This window comes from Ranitomeya variabilis, chromosome 8, assembly GCF_051348905.1.
Source record: "Ranitomeya variabilis isolate aRanVar5 chromosome 8, aRanVar5.hap1, whole genome shotgun sequence".
NCBI lineage: Eukaryota > Metazoa > Chordata > Amphibia > Anura > Dendrobatidae > Ranitomeya > Ranitomeya variabilis.
In genome coordinates this window covers 18,637,589-18,652,510 of record NC_135239.1, presented here as the reverse complement: position 1 = coordinate 18,652,510, position 14,922 = coordinate 18,637,589, and the positions used below count along the sequence as shown (strand labels likewise).

At 44.3% G+C, this 14,922-nt stretch overlaps 1 protein-coding gene across 1 annotated transcript in view; it reads left to right on the top strand.

The window, feature by feature from the left end:
- Nucleotides 1-14,922, top strand: part of ROR1 (receptor tyrosine kinase like orphan receptor 1) — a 210,474-nt gene that overhangs the window by 159,313 nt on the left and 36,239 nt on the right. The window contains exons 3-4 of the mRNA XM_077278145.1: nt 1,066-1,353; nt 1,459-1,489. Of these exons, the coding sequence (XP_077134260.1) occupies nt 1,066-1,353; nt 1,459-1,489 (319 nt within the window). The remainder of the gene's footprint in view (nt 1-1,065; nt 1,354-1,458; nt 1,490-14,922) is intronic.

Sequence of the window (14,922 nt, the reverse complement as noted above, 5' to 3'; positions counted from 1 at the left end):
AAATAATTTGGTGAATCTCCATTGCACTGAGCGGATGCAGCACCAAGAAGAAGCACCACTCAGTTTTAGAGAAGCGCACTGACGCTGTATGTGGCAACACTGCAACCAGCCAGCAGAGAGTAAAGCAACCGTTGCCACTAGTTCCTATGCAGAGCGCAGCAGTCGAGAGGAGTGTCAAATATGGCTGCACTCTGCAAAGGGAGCAAACGAGGTATTAAACTTATCAGTACAATGAAGTGAGCTTTGTTATCTTGGTTGCTCCCGATATACAAAGCAGCAGCCGCCGATGACAAACTCATCTCGACTGCTGCACTCTGCATAGGCAGTAACTAAGATGACAGAGACTGAGCGCGAATCAATGAAAACAATATTGAACAAGTTCCACTTTACATGTGCCGTACAGTGCTCTTCCACAGCTCGCTGCCTCTCCTAAGTCATGCGGCACAGCCCTTTAAATGGTTGATTTTGACTTTTAAGATTGCTACATTCATTAAAACGAAGTAGAATGTTTTCTATATTCTTCTCCTCCTGATACAGTCTAATCCGGACATTGATTTTAAAAAAATACATCAAAACGGCGCCTTTGATAACAATTTGAAGAGAACTTCGACCTGAACGCAAAGCAGTTGGTTATAGGAGGGCAAATTCACAGACAGTCATGGCCAAAAGTGTTGGCACTCTTCAATTTGTTCTAGAAAATGAAGTATTACTTCACTTGTACATGTTTTATCAAACAGGTTTATTTTCTTTGTGTGTATTGGAACAACACAAACAAAATGAGGGAAAAAAAGGCAAATAGAACATAATTTCATCCACAACCCTCCTAATGGTCCTGGCAAAATTGTTGGCACCTTTCCAACATTGTGGTTAAACAACTTTGTATCAAGCATGTGATGCTTGTTCACACTCACCTGTGGCAAGTAACAGGTGTGGGCAATATGATAATCATGCCTGAAACCTGTATAAAATTTGTAAAATGTGCACTTTATTGAACAGATAAGAATCTATACATTACACATATACAACTTTTTGTTCTAATAAATCTCCTCTTCTTTGTCCTGACAGATATTTATTTGACGCTCGATGAACCAATGAATAACATAACAATGTCGCTGGGGCAGACGGCCGAGATGCACTGCAGGGTGTCGGGAAATCCTTCTCCTACCATACGATGGCTAAAAAATGATGCTCCCGTTGTGCAAGAACCACGCAGGATTTCCTTCCGGGCCACTAATTATGGATCCAGACTGCGGATACGAAACCTGGACACAACGGACACCGGATATTTCCAGTGTGTGGCTACCAACGGGAGGAAAACTGTCTCCACCACCGGTGTGCTCTATGTCAAATTTGGTGAGTTTTTGGGAGAATAAGAACTTTTTTCTTCTTACTTTTCTTTTTTTTTCCAGATTAATTTAATTACAATTTGGATTTAACACTTGTTACTTTTACTTCCAGGTCCTCCTCCTACCGCAAGTCCTGGGTCAGTGTAAGTAAGACATTTTTACTTGTTACATAAAATCCTGAGCGCTGTCAGGAAATCAGGAGAATTTGAGATCTCCTTAGGAGGCAGATTCTCGGGGAGATCTATGTCCGGCCCATAGATCTTAACAGCTCATTTACATATTAAGAAAAACGGGGATTTCTCTGGAATACGGCATCGGATCGCAGATATCAAGGTGTCATTTCATTCAGCTTCCGATGACCTACATTCCCATATAGATGGCTTAGGAGGGACAATCCTACTGACAGATTCCTTTTAATGCCTAAATTGTGAATACTCTTGTGTACTGGTGTGTAGGTGAATTCCTTATAGCATTGGACACAGATCTGAGACTTTTAGGGGAGAATATCTCCGTAATATGGCACGTCATGGACCATACCACACCGGTGTTAAGGGCAGTGGCATATGAGGACACAGCGTGGCTCTACAGCAGGTTATAAATGTCAAATCTTAGATCCGTACATCATGGCTATCTAATCTGTGTGCATGAGCCTTAGGAGTGTCTGTCATTAGACAGTAGGCTTTGGATTGCAGCTCTGGAGGTGACTGGAGTATAAGCCATGATTAAGCCCTGTAAATCAGTAAAACAGAGTATGAGTTTTGTAAAAGAGCGGCTGTGCATAAACAATAGGGAGGATTGAGTTTATTCCAGAGGGGGGCGCTATTGGGGAATGTTGTATGTCTGAGGACATTTATATATTGCTGCTGTGTATCGGTGCCATAGTGGCCAGTGTGGCTCGACATTGGTCATGCCCTACTAGCCTCCTCCCATCTTGCTTGATGTTGGTCATGCCCTACTAGCCTCCGCCATCTTGCTTGATGTTGGTCATGCCATATTAGCCTCTGCCATCTTGCTGGACATTGATCAAGCCCTACTAGCCTCCACCATCTTGCTTGACGTTAGTCATGCCCTACTAGCCTTCACCATCTTGCTTAAAGTTGGTCATGCCCTACTAGCCTCCACCATCTTGCTTGACATTGGTCATGCCCTATTAGCCTCCGCCTTCGTGCTAAACATTGGTCATTCCCTACTAGCCTTCACCATCTTGCTCGACATTGGTCATGCCCTATTGGCCTCCGCCATCTTGCTCGACATTGGTCATGCCCTACTAGCCTTCGCTATTTTGCTCGACATTGGTCATGCCCTACTAGCCCTCCACGGTTTTTATATCAACTCACCCGCACTCTGCATTATTTTGCTGCCTTCTTGTTCTCCTTGTTCTCTTATTTTAAAACAAGAAAAGTATCTCAGAAAATGTTGCTGAAAGCTGCCAAACTCGCTGCCTGCAATGGCCGACGTGGCATCATTTTTCTCTTTAATATCCTGCCAATTTTACTGGCACGACAGGGGTATGATTTTGCTTTTGACAAATATGGATGTATGTTTTAGATTTTATGTTTCCTAGTGATGCCCAAAGTGCTAAAACTGACATATACAATATATAAAAGACATTCTACCCGGGTGTCAGGGCCTAATGTCCCTAATAGCGCATTACAGATGTTTCATAAATCACTCACAATTCCATTTAACCATGAAGAACGTAAGAATTCCTGCTGGGTAGAAATGTGGACAAAGCCAAACACTCAGCCGCCGTCATACCAATGTTAATCTATATGCTGAAACTACCAGCATGTGCTGCCATTGTCTGAGCACAGTGAATGAATGAGTGTTCTTCATACAATTTCTGTGAGGCATCTCCTGAGCTGCACCTCAACTCTAGAATGCTTTCCAGTAAGTGCTTTATCTTATCCCAGTGCTGGATTCACAACTATTCTGCTCAGTACTGCTGTATCATGTCCTCCATGCTGCTGCTTTCTAGTAAGTGCCTTATCTTATCCCAGTGCTGGATTCACAGATACTCTCCTCAGTACTGCTGTATCATGTCCTCCATGCTGCTGCTTTCTAGTAAGTGCCTTCTCTTATCCCAGTGCTGGATTCACAGATACTCTCCTCAGTACTGCTGTATCATGTCCTCCATGCTGCTGCTTTCTAGTAAGTGCCTTATCTTATCCCAGTGCTGCTTTCACAGCTACTCTCCTCAGTACTGCTGTATCATGTCCTCCATGCTGCTGCTTTCTAGTAAGTGCCTTATCTCATCCCAGTGGTGGATTCACAACTACTCTGCTCAGTACTGCTGTATCATGTCCTCCATGCTGCTGCTTTCTTGGTCAGTTATCCATAAACTGCAAGGGTATGATGGGATTGATGATATCAGACTGTAAATTACTTGTAAATTGCAGCACAAACTGGTTTAGGATGTTTCCATTCAATGACAGCAAGTGGGAAAGAAAAAAAAAATGGTTTCAAATTGAAACACAAAGTATCTCAGAAAGTTGCATAACTTTTCATTATTTTTAACCCCATAAATGCACTTGTGAGTTCATCCTGCTGTGTTAATATATTATTACGGCCTTGACACTTTTATATGACTGTTGTGGCAGTTATTGTTTTTTTGCTCTTGTTTATTAGGAGAATATTTGATGTGCTCTTTTTCTTTCTTTTTGGCTGCAACTTCATTCTGTTTCATCAGTATTTGTCTGCGCTTAGTCATGCATGGGGGCTGGAAGGGGACGAAACGGAGACTCTTCTGATGTGGATGAGCAAATACCCGGGAGATAATTAATAACAGCGACAGAGTATTAATCCTGAATGGTTTTCATTCCAAGTCGAATGAGACTTAATTACTAGATTCGGCCTCTTGCTAATAAAACCTAAGAGGCCTCTCAGTGGGATCAGACAAGGACTTTTATGTATCTTGTCTCAGATGTCAGCTGCTCGGCTTTATTACTATTTATTACTAATATTAGTGCTGTTGATAGGCGGGCGGAAGTCACTTCTGGGCCCTCAGGGGACCTTAGCTGTAATGCTATTATGATGGTTGGGGCCCCTGGCCAGAAGATGGAGGATGCTGCTCCCTTGAGCTAACAATCTATAGGTCATCGTATTTCTGGTTTCTGGGAGATCGTCAGTTGTGTGCAGCGCTTTTTTTTGGCTATAGCCATGTCCCTTTTAGCGGTCATGGAACCTCCAAGCCCTTCCTCCCACCATTTTTAGGGCACACCTTCCAAAAATGCCAGAGTTGCTGAGTTTTCAGGAGGTTCGTGAGATTTTCCAACTTTTCCCAGAGTCATTTTTTTTCATGAGCCTCATGGAGATTCCAGGAGGGTTATCAACTAATACTTGGGTACACCCCTGGTTACACCTCCAGGAGGGTTATCAACTAATACTTGGGTACTCCCTTGGTTGCTCCTCCAGGAGGGTTATCAACTAATACTTGGGTGCACCCTTGGTTGCTCCTCCAGGAGGGTTATCAACTAATACTTGGGTGCACCCTTGGTTGCACCTCCAGGATTATCAACTAATACTTGGGTGCACCCTTGGTTGCACCTCCAGGAGGGTTATCAGCTAATACTTGGGTACTCCCTTGGTTGCACCTCCAGGAGGGATATCAACTAATACTTGGGTACACCCCTGGTTGCACCTCCAGGAGGGTTATCAACTAATACTTGGGTGCACCCTTGGTTGCACCTCCAGGAGGGTTATCAACTAATACTTGGGTGCACCTTTGGTTGCACCTCCAGGAGGGTTATCAACTAATACTTGGGTGCACCCTTGGTTGCACCTCCAGGAGGGTTATCAACTAATACTTGGGTGCACCTTTGGTTGCACCTCCAGGAGGGTTATCAACTAATACTTGGGTGCACCCTTGGTTGCACCTCCAGGAGGGTTATCAACTAATACTTGGGTGCACCTTTGGTTGCACCTCCAGGAGGGTTATCAACTAATACTTGGGTGCACCCTTGGTTGCACCTCCAGGAGGGTTATCAACTAATACTTGGGTACACCCTTGGTTGCACTTTCACGAGGGTTATCAACTAATACTTGGGTGCACCCTTGGTTGCACCTCCAGGAGGGTTATCAACTAATACTTGGGTGCACCCTTGGTTGCACCTCCAGGAGGGTTATCAACTAATACTTGGGTACACCCTTGGTTGCACTTTCACGAGGGTTATCAACTAATACTTGGGTGCACCCTTGGTTGCACCTCCAGGAGGGTTATCAGCTAATACTTGGGTACTCCCTTGGTTGCACCTCCAGGAGGGATATCAACTAATACTTGGGTACACCCCTGGTTGCACCTCCAGGAGGGTTATCAACTAATACTTGGGTGCACCCTTGGTTGCACCTCCAGGAGGGTTATCAACTAATACTTGGGTGCACCTTTGGTTGCACCTCCAGGAGGGTTATCAACTAATACTTGGGTGCACCCTTGGTTGCACCTCCAGGAGGGTTATCAACTAATACTTGGGTGCACCTTTGGTTGCACCTCCAGGAGGGTTATCAACTAATACTTGGGTGCACCCTTGGTTGCACCTCCAGGAGGGTTATCAACTAATACTTGGGTGCACCTTTGGTTGCACCTCCAGGAGGGTTATCAACTAATACTTGGGTGCACCCTTGGTTGCACCTCCAGGAGGGTTATCAACTAATACTTGGGTACACCCTTGGTTGCACTTTCACGAGGGTTATCAACTAATACTTGGGTGCACCTTTGGTTGCACCTCCAGGAGGGTTATCAACTAATACTTGGGTGCACCCTTGGTTGCACCTCCAGGAGGGTTATCAACTAATACTTGGGTACACCCCTGGTTGCACCTCCAGGAGGGTTATCAACTAATACTTGGGTACACCCTTGGTTGCACTTTCACGAGGGTTATCAACTAATACTTGGGTGCACCCTTGGTTGCACCTCCAGAAGGGTTATCAACTAATACTTGGGTACACCCCTGGTTGCACCTCCAGGAGGGTTATCAACTAATACTTGGGTGCACCCTTGGTTGCACCTCCAGGATTATCAACTAATACTTGGGTGCACCCTTGGTTGCACCTCCAGGAGGGTTATCAGCTAATACTTGGGTACTCCCTTGGTTGCACCTCCAGGAGGGTTATCAACTAATACTTGGGTACACCCTTGGTTGCACCTCCAGGAGGGTTATCAGCTAATACTTGGGTTCATCCTTGGTTGCACCTCCAGGAGGGTTATCAACTAATACTTGGGTTCATCCTTGGTTGCACCTCCAGGAGGGTTATCAACTAATACTTGGGTTCATCCTTGGTTGCACCTCCAGGAGGGTTATCAACTAATACTTGGGTACACCCTTGGTTGCACTTTCACGAGGGTTATCAACTAATACTTGGGTGCACCCTTGGTTGCACCTCCAGGAGGGTTATCAACTAATACTTGGGTACACCCCTGGTTGTACCTCCAGGAGGGTTATCAACTAATACTTGGGTGCACCCTTGGTTGCACCTCCAGGATTATCAACTAATACTTGGGTGCACCCTTGGTTGCACCTCCAGGAGGGTTATCAGCTAATACTTGGGTACTCCCTTGGTTGCACCTCCAGGAGGGTTATCAACTAATACTTGGGTACACCCTTGGTTGCACCTCCAGGAGGGTTATCAGCTAATACTTGGGTTCATCCTTCGTTGCACCTCCAGGAGGGTTATCAACTAATACTTGGGTTCATCCTTGGTTGCACCTCCAGGAGGGTTATCAACTAATACTTGGGTACACCCTTGGTTGCACTTTCACGAGGGTTATCAACTAATACTTGGGTGCACCCTTGGTTGCACCTCCAGGAGGGTTATCAACTAATACTTGGGTTCATCCTTGGTTGCACCTCCAGGAGGGCTATCAACTAATACTTGGGTTCATCCTTGGTTGCACCTCCAGGAGGGTTATCAACTAATACTTGGGTACACCCTTGGTTGCACTTTCACGAGGGTTATCAACTAATACTTGGGTGCACCCTTGGTTGCACCTCCAGGAGGGTTATCAACTAATACTTGGGTACACCCCTGGTTGCACCTCCAGGAGGGTTATCAACTAATACTTGGGTGCACCCTTGGTTGCACCTCCAGGATTATCAACTAATACTTGGGTGCACCCTTGGTTGCACCTCCAGGAGGGTTATCAGCTAATACTTGGGTACTCCCTTGGTTGCACCTCCAGGAGGGTTATCAACTAATACTTGGGTACACCCTTGGTTGCACCTCCAGGAGGGTTATCAGCTAATACTTGGGTTCATCCTTGGTTGCACCTCCAGGAGGGTTATCAACTAATACTTGGGTTCATCCTTGGTTGCACCTCCAGGAGGGTTATCAACTAATACTTGGGTTCATCCTTGGTTGCACCTCCAAGAGGGTTATCAGCTAATACTTGGGTACACCCTTGGTTGCACCTCCAGGAGGGTTATCAGCTAATACTTGGGTACACCCTTGGTTGCACCTCCAGGAGTGTTATCAACTAATACTTGGGTTCATCCTTGGTTGCACCTCCAGGAGGGTTATCAACTAATACTTGGGTTCAGCCTTGGTTGCACCTCCAGGAGGGTTATCAACTAATACTTGGGTTCATCCTTGGTTGCACCTCCAGGAGGGTTATCAACTAATACTTGGGTACACCCTTGGTTGCACCTCCAGGAGGGTTATCAGCTAATACTTGGGTGCTTCCTTTGGTTGCACCTCCTTTTTTTGCCAAAGAATTTAGAAAAGCAGATAAAACTTGAGCCAAAGCATATCTGCAGGACAAAGTGGGCATCTCACCCCCATCACAAGGGATCACAGCGGGTACCGTAAATAATGGAAATATAGTCTAAATTTGTGGGACTCACAATTTAGCCTTTGTCCAAACCAGAGAAAGTCCTAAATACAATAGAACATTTTTAAGAGTAGATACAAAGGGCTTCTCTTGGTTTGGAGGACCCAACTCGTCATAGCATTACAGACAGCCATAGAGTTCAGTGAGATAGGTGTAATGCTTCGTTTCTCCTGTGGTGGCGCTGCAGGGTAATTAAGCACTTACTGATAGATTCCTTTACAGATCACATCTGATCAGTGGGTGTCACAGCATACCTCTAAGTGTTTGGATTTTATTTAAATAAATATTGGCCCGTCGGCTCAATATATGCAGTCACACCATACAAGCATTAGACAGTAATGACTTGCCAGATGGCTTTCTACAGCTCTCAGCTCTTCTATGTTCACATAAAAAGCTTTTTTGCTCAGCAATTTTTCCAATATCCACCCATTGCGTGAAGGCATGTGTCTGTTTTATTAAACCTGGAAGGAATAAGCAACAGGGAAATGTAAAGTCCCTGAATAGAGCGCGATCATGTGTTTTTCAGCATTTGTGACATACATGCCTGCTACACATGCCACCCAGACATTTATACATGCACCGCACCCTTCCCAGCCCCCCAATATCCATGTTATTCTGAACATACCCTTAAAATTTACATAAATCAATAGTACAAGCAAATATAAATAAAAAAAACTTTGCAATAAATGTTATCAGAGACATACGGTATGTTGCTTTCTTTCTCCACTTTTGAGACTTTTCTTTTCTCTCCATTGCTTTCTCAAATCAAACTGATAAAATCTTTTTTACTGAAAACAAAATGGACTCACTGAAGCATTCGATTCCAGCTTAAGATGAGAGGGATGGAGTGGGGGAGCATAGTGGAAGAATAGATAAAGGGAGACACACACAAAGCTGTGGTTCTGCTTTCCAGTAAGTGCTTTATCTCATCCCAGTGCTGGATTCACAGCTACTCTGCTCAGTACTGCTGTATAATGTTCTCCATGCTGCTTTTTTCTACTAAGAGCTTAATCTCATCCCATTGCTGGATTCACAGCTATGTTGCTCAGTACTGCTGTATAATGTCTTCCATGCTACTAAAAGCGAGAGAGAACTGTACACACTATGGCGCTCGCCACAAGGGGGGGGGGACACAAGTTGGTGGCAGGGAGAGTGGGCAGAGTGCAACCCCCCCGCCCTGCACGGACGCCGCATCTCACCTCACAGCGGACTCCAGATCGGGGTCCATTCAGGACGCTGGTATAGCGCAGCAATCACAAGTAAGCACCTTCTGCATAGCCGACACTGGCATGTACATCTATGACATTTTGACTCGTATGTCATCTACAGCAGGTGTATGCATTAAGTAGCGATTTAAGCACCATTTATCGTATGCTATTGTTAGCCTCCTACTGTCCACTATCATAGTACACGAACCCCTGAGCGCGGTCCACCTTATTCGCATAGCGATATTTTATTACCTACTCTTCCATGCTACTGCTTTTTGGTAAGTACTGTGTCTCATCCCACTGCTGGATACACAGCTACTCTGCTTTTTACTTCTTGTCATAGAAGAAAAATAAAATGCATTAGACAAATAAACAGCTGACACTTTATCCTACTTTGAAGTAGGACTACACTTCAATTAAAACAATGGAAATGAGAAAATTTGTAATTCTCCTGATGATTGTAGGCAGCGGAGTTGCGTGCCATTGACAATTGATGGCAGCGATGGGATCTGTGTGATCACTACGGTGTAACCTGTGACAAAGTGGTAACAGTGGTGGAATCTATGAGACCCTCCCGGCTATTATCCCTGACTCTGTATAATGTCCTCCATGCTGCTTCGTTTTAGTAAGTGCTTTATCTCATCTCATTGCTGGATTCACAGCTACACTGCTCAGAAATAACTGGATATTATAAAGAGGAAAACTGGTGAAAAATGAAGGCTATGCATCACATAATGACCAGAAATACTGTTATTCCTCAAGTACACAAATAAAACAGCTTATCCTGAAGGCACCTGAAATGACAGGTACGCTATAAATGATTTTCTTAGCAATTTTTATTTAACATGCAGTACTGTGTATGGCCACGGTGGCGCTGTTGCAACCAAACAAACAAAAAAAAACATTGGTAGTCAAATACAGAGAAAAAAAGCCGAGATCTATCCGTTTTTGCATCCTGCGGCAAAGGGAATAAAAAGGATAAAGCAACTATTTCAAAAGCAAATTTCTCACCATAGACTAGAATACCCCTTTAATCATTATAGTTCTTGATTGTGTTTTTTCCTGTACAAAGAATTTCAAAAAAATGTATAAAAGAATATTTTAATTGCATGAGATTTACTCCGCTCTCGGTGTGACCTTCCGGTGAACACATTTCCTTTCCTTTCTCCTCCCTTTAGAATGTTTTGGAAATTTCAGCTACTTTCAGATGTCATTAATCAGGGATGGTGTTTGTACTTCCAGGACCACCTGGGCACCGGGAAACATAATAGGTGACCGAGACGAACAATGAACGTTCTGGGGTGACAATGCGGGCCATTGTTATAGGGACTGTCAATCACAGCGCAGGGACCTTTGTATCAGTCTGTTTCCACACACTCGCGGCCCGGGGTACGTGTTTATCTGGCCTAATAAAAACACTAAATGGGGTCATAAATCTCTTGCAACTCAATATACTAATGCATTTAAAAAGCCCTTAAAGTGCGTGACAATATAATTTACCCTCTAAGGTTGTAATAGTGGGAAATAGTAAAGTAACCAATTGTCCCCGTCACTTTTTTTTTTTTTACAAAAATTTAATTTGAGGTCCAACAAAAAAGGCAATTACGAGGTGTTACATAATATACTCCTATAATTAAAACCATGCGGAGGACTGGGGGCTTAGTACGGAGCGCGCTTAATCCAGTCGCCTCCGTTACGTTCTGTAAAAATGGTATTTAAGCCGTGTTGGTTTTATTGATCTCGTTAACAACAGGAGGGATGTGGTTTTGTCTGTGGTCGTACAAAATCATTCTGACATATAGGCTCATGTTTACATCGCTCCGCATTACATGCTCATCGACCAGTCATTGCCTTCTACTGAACAGAAAGGCCCTGGGAAATTGTGGCGATTGAGGTCTATATATTAAAGGGGGACTTATCTTTGTACTAGTCAACTTGTTAGAAGGGTCCTAGGACAATACGGTGATCACAAAATGCTAAGACCCCCAGTGATCAGCTGCGATCTGTGGGGAAACCTGGCAGTAAATGTTCAGTTACTCTGTAGCGAACCCACAGGCAAAAATCGAACATTACAAAGGTATCGATTACATAGCCACTGTATTAAAAAAAAACAAAAACGGAGGGTAGCGTCCGGCACAACCTAGGCGTTGAGTTATTTTTTTTTACTTTTATTGACTTTTACTTGATTCAATGAACTTATAATTTGTATCCAGTTGGTTGTGCCGGAAACTACCCTCGTTTTTTTTCCTCTGTGAGCGGTGCGGCACCCACTGGTTTGTTATTACAACAACGTATCCATCTGTACTACCAGCGTGAACAGCTCCAAACTTCATAGATACAGTATATAGTCAATACAGTTGAAAAAGTCAAATATCTGTGAAGTTCAACTGAGAAATGGGAAAAGACAAAGGGAAGGAGCAAATGGGAAAAGACAAAGGGAAGGAGCACAACCACAATGCATGATCCAGTCCATCCTTCAGCCTTTCCTTCCTGATCCAAATTCTCGAACCACTAGGACAAACATTCAGAAAAAAAAAACAACTTTACTTGTTTACATAAGAATTTGTTACTTTGGTTCTAAAAAAAAAATAGTCTAAGCCTTTATTGAAATAATCAATAAGACACAAGAAAAAGAGATGCTCTTTCCAAATAGGTTATTGTTTGTTACACGGAGCTTTGTACTTTTAGTTATGTCTGTGCCAAGTAATACAGCCAAGAAGCTGTGGCCCGACTAATGGGCGGTAATGGACGTGAGCTGGAGATGGACTGGTATCCAAGCTCGGCGGCAACTTCATTCTCAGGATTACTGGGGGTCCCAGCGATCACTCCCCCACAACCAATCATTAAGTGGTGGCAAATCCTTGGGACATATCATCACTTCATGACATAGGAAAACCAATAAGCTCGTAAATACCAGTGAAGAATCCAGCGAAATGTCTTTCCGTTCAGCAGTAACTTCTATCCTACATGCAGTCATGAATTCCAGCAATCTCCTGCCTCCACTGTGCTGGATGAAAACGTCCAGAAATCTGCTGCAAGGTTAGAAAGATATAGAGCTGGACAGGGAAATCTCTGAGATAAGACCCATCGCCAGGAGCTCATTTACGGATCAGCTTTTGGATCTGCACCAATAGCCCAGAGATAAAAAGCACAAGGAGCACAGAAACCAACATGTCCGTGTGTTACATCAGGCATAAAATATTACACTCAGGAGGTAGGAGATCATCTCCAGCACAGAGCGGCCAGCACTGGAGCGTGTCTTCATTATGAGGCTCATTTCAGACTAGGTCTAGACTAAAATCTGGATTTGGACTCCTGAATCCCGTTGTCTCCATTAAATTACAAGATAATCAACTCAAAGTAACCGCGTACAGTTCACTGCAGCTTTCTGATACACCCACCTGTGGTGTCCATTATCTTATTTGCCTCCGGCCTCCACCACCCAAAGCTGGGCACATGTGCTCTTATCTACTGCCTTCCTCAGCCATTGCCAAGGTTCTCGGGATTTTTAAGAGACCTTGCCCCATGGCTCTGGACCTGAGAAATATCCTTTAGATATGTTCCTGCTTCTTCAGAAACCATAACATTGTGTATGTTTGGCTACATGTACCCATCTCAATCCAATGATGACCTTTGGCTGTTTACCACCCTTGACCATACTCCGCCTGCCCCAACTCAAGCTCCATCTTATAATTCCTGCTGGCTGCCTTGGCCATAAGCTCCAACTCCCCCGTAAAGTCTGGAAGACTCCCAGAAAAAGAGAAGATGTACTAGACTTCTGGAGGAGTTGGAAATTCTACTGCCTCAGCAAACCTTCAGATTTTGGCAGGCTTTAGTGGAACTTAATGGACACTCGGTGGTGGCATGGGAAAGAAACAGAAGTATCACTGCCTCTAACCATTTGTTCTTGGATGGGAAACTTCAACAGTTTGATGGTCTTAGTTCCACAACTTCCTGACTTCAGTCCATGTACGAGTCAGCAATTGCTATCAGACACGTCTAGGGACTCCTGACCTATGGGAAAAGAGATCACAGTACCCTAGACCCCCCCTGGGTAGAACCCTAGCCAAATCCATAAATTACTCCACAAATCCTATGGGGACCTATGGGGCTACGAGAAGAGAGATCGCAGTACCCTAGACCCCCTGGTAGAACCCTAGCCAAATCCATAAATGACTCCACAAACCCTATGGGGACCTATGGGGCTACGGGAAGAGAGATCGCAGTACTCTAGACCCCCTGGTAGAACCCTAGCCAAATCCATAAATGACTCCACAAACCCTATGGGGACCTATGGGGCTACGGGAAGAGAGATCGCAGTACCCTAGACCCCCTGGTAGAACCCTAGCCAAATCCATAAATGACTCCACAAACCCTATGGGGACCTATGGGGCTACGGGAAGAGAGATCGCAGTACCCTAGACCCCCTGGTAGAACCCTAGCCAAATCCATAAATGACTCCACAAACCCTATGGGGACCTATGGGGCTACGGGAAGAGAGATCGCAATACCCTAGACCCCCTGGTAGAACCCTAGCCAAATCCATAAATTACTCCACAAATCCTATGGGGACCTATGGGGCTACGGGAAGAGAGATCGCAGTACCCTAGACCCCCTGGTAGAACCCTAGCCAAATCCATAAATGACTCCACAAACCCTATGGGGACCTATGGGGCTACGGGAAGAGAGATCGCAATACCCTAGACCCCCTGGTAGAACCCTAGACAAATCCATAAATGACTCCACAAATCCTTTTACCCTTGACACATTGTGATCTTCTAGATGATGAAAGCAGAGCAGTGGAGGGGGGTTACAGAAATGTATTTTGCTGTAGTTGTAGCAATGGAAGGGACACAATATACGAGCGCTCCAGGGGAACATACAGGTGACTGCTTTATTGCTTTATTCAGCTTTTAAAGTTTGGAATACAGACTGTGCAGGATAAAGGAAGGCGACGATATCATGAGAAGTATCGCTACATTTTATATATATTTTTTTTAAAAAATGCAATGTAGTAATTCACATTATGGGAGCAGTAAGTTATGGCCGTGATCGTGCAGTGTGAATGAAGCCGTTGGTGGAATAATGGCCTTTTAGTGATATATTATTGCATAATTAGTGAAGCTTGGACGAATTTGCCTTTAATATATAATTTTGACATTGGAATTAAAAAAGCCCCATTGGTGATTATTAGCCGGCGTCTCGATGTAAATCACGTACAGAACGCGCTCAGTCTGCTGTGTCCTTTAGAGTTCATAAACCTCAATCATTTTCCAGTTGAAATATATGTATTGTGGGGGGAGTTCTGCTCCGGTTGGGTTAATGAAGCATTCTGGGAGAAGCAGTTAGGACTGTGTGTTTAATAAGTTATAATCAATGAGATGTGAAGTTCTCCCGCACACTCGTTCACTTGTCATTGGGAAAGCAGCAATCTTGCGGCAGCTTTTTAAAAATGAGACTCGGGATGAATTCCAGATGTGGGCCGCTCTCTAATTGTCCAGTGGCTGCGACGCTGCGTTAACTCTCGTCAGCAACACCGTTGTTG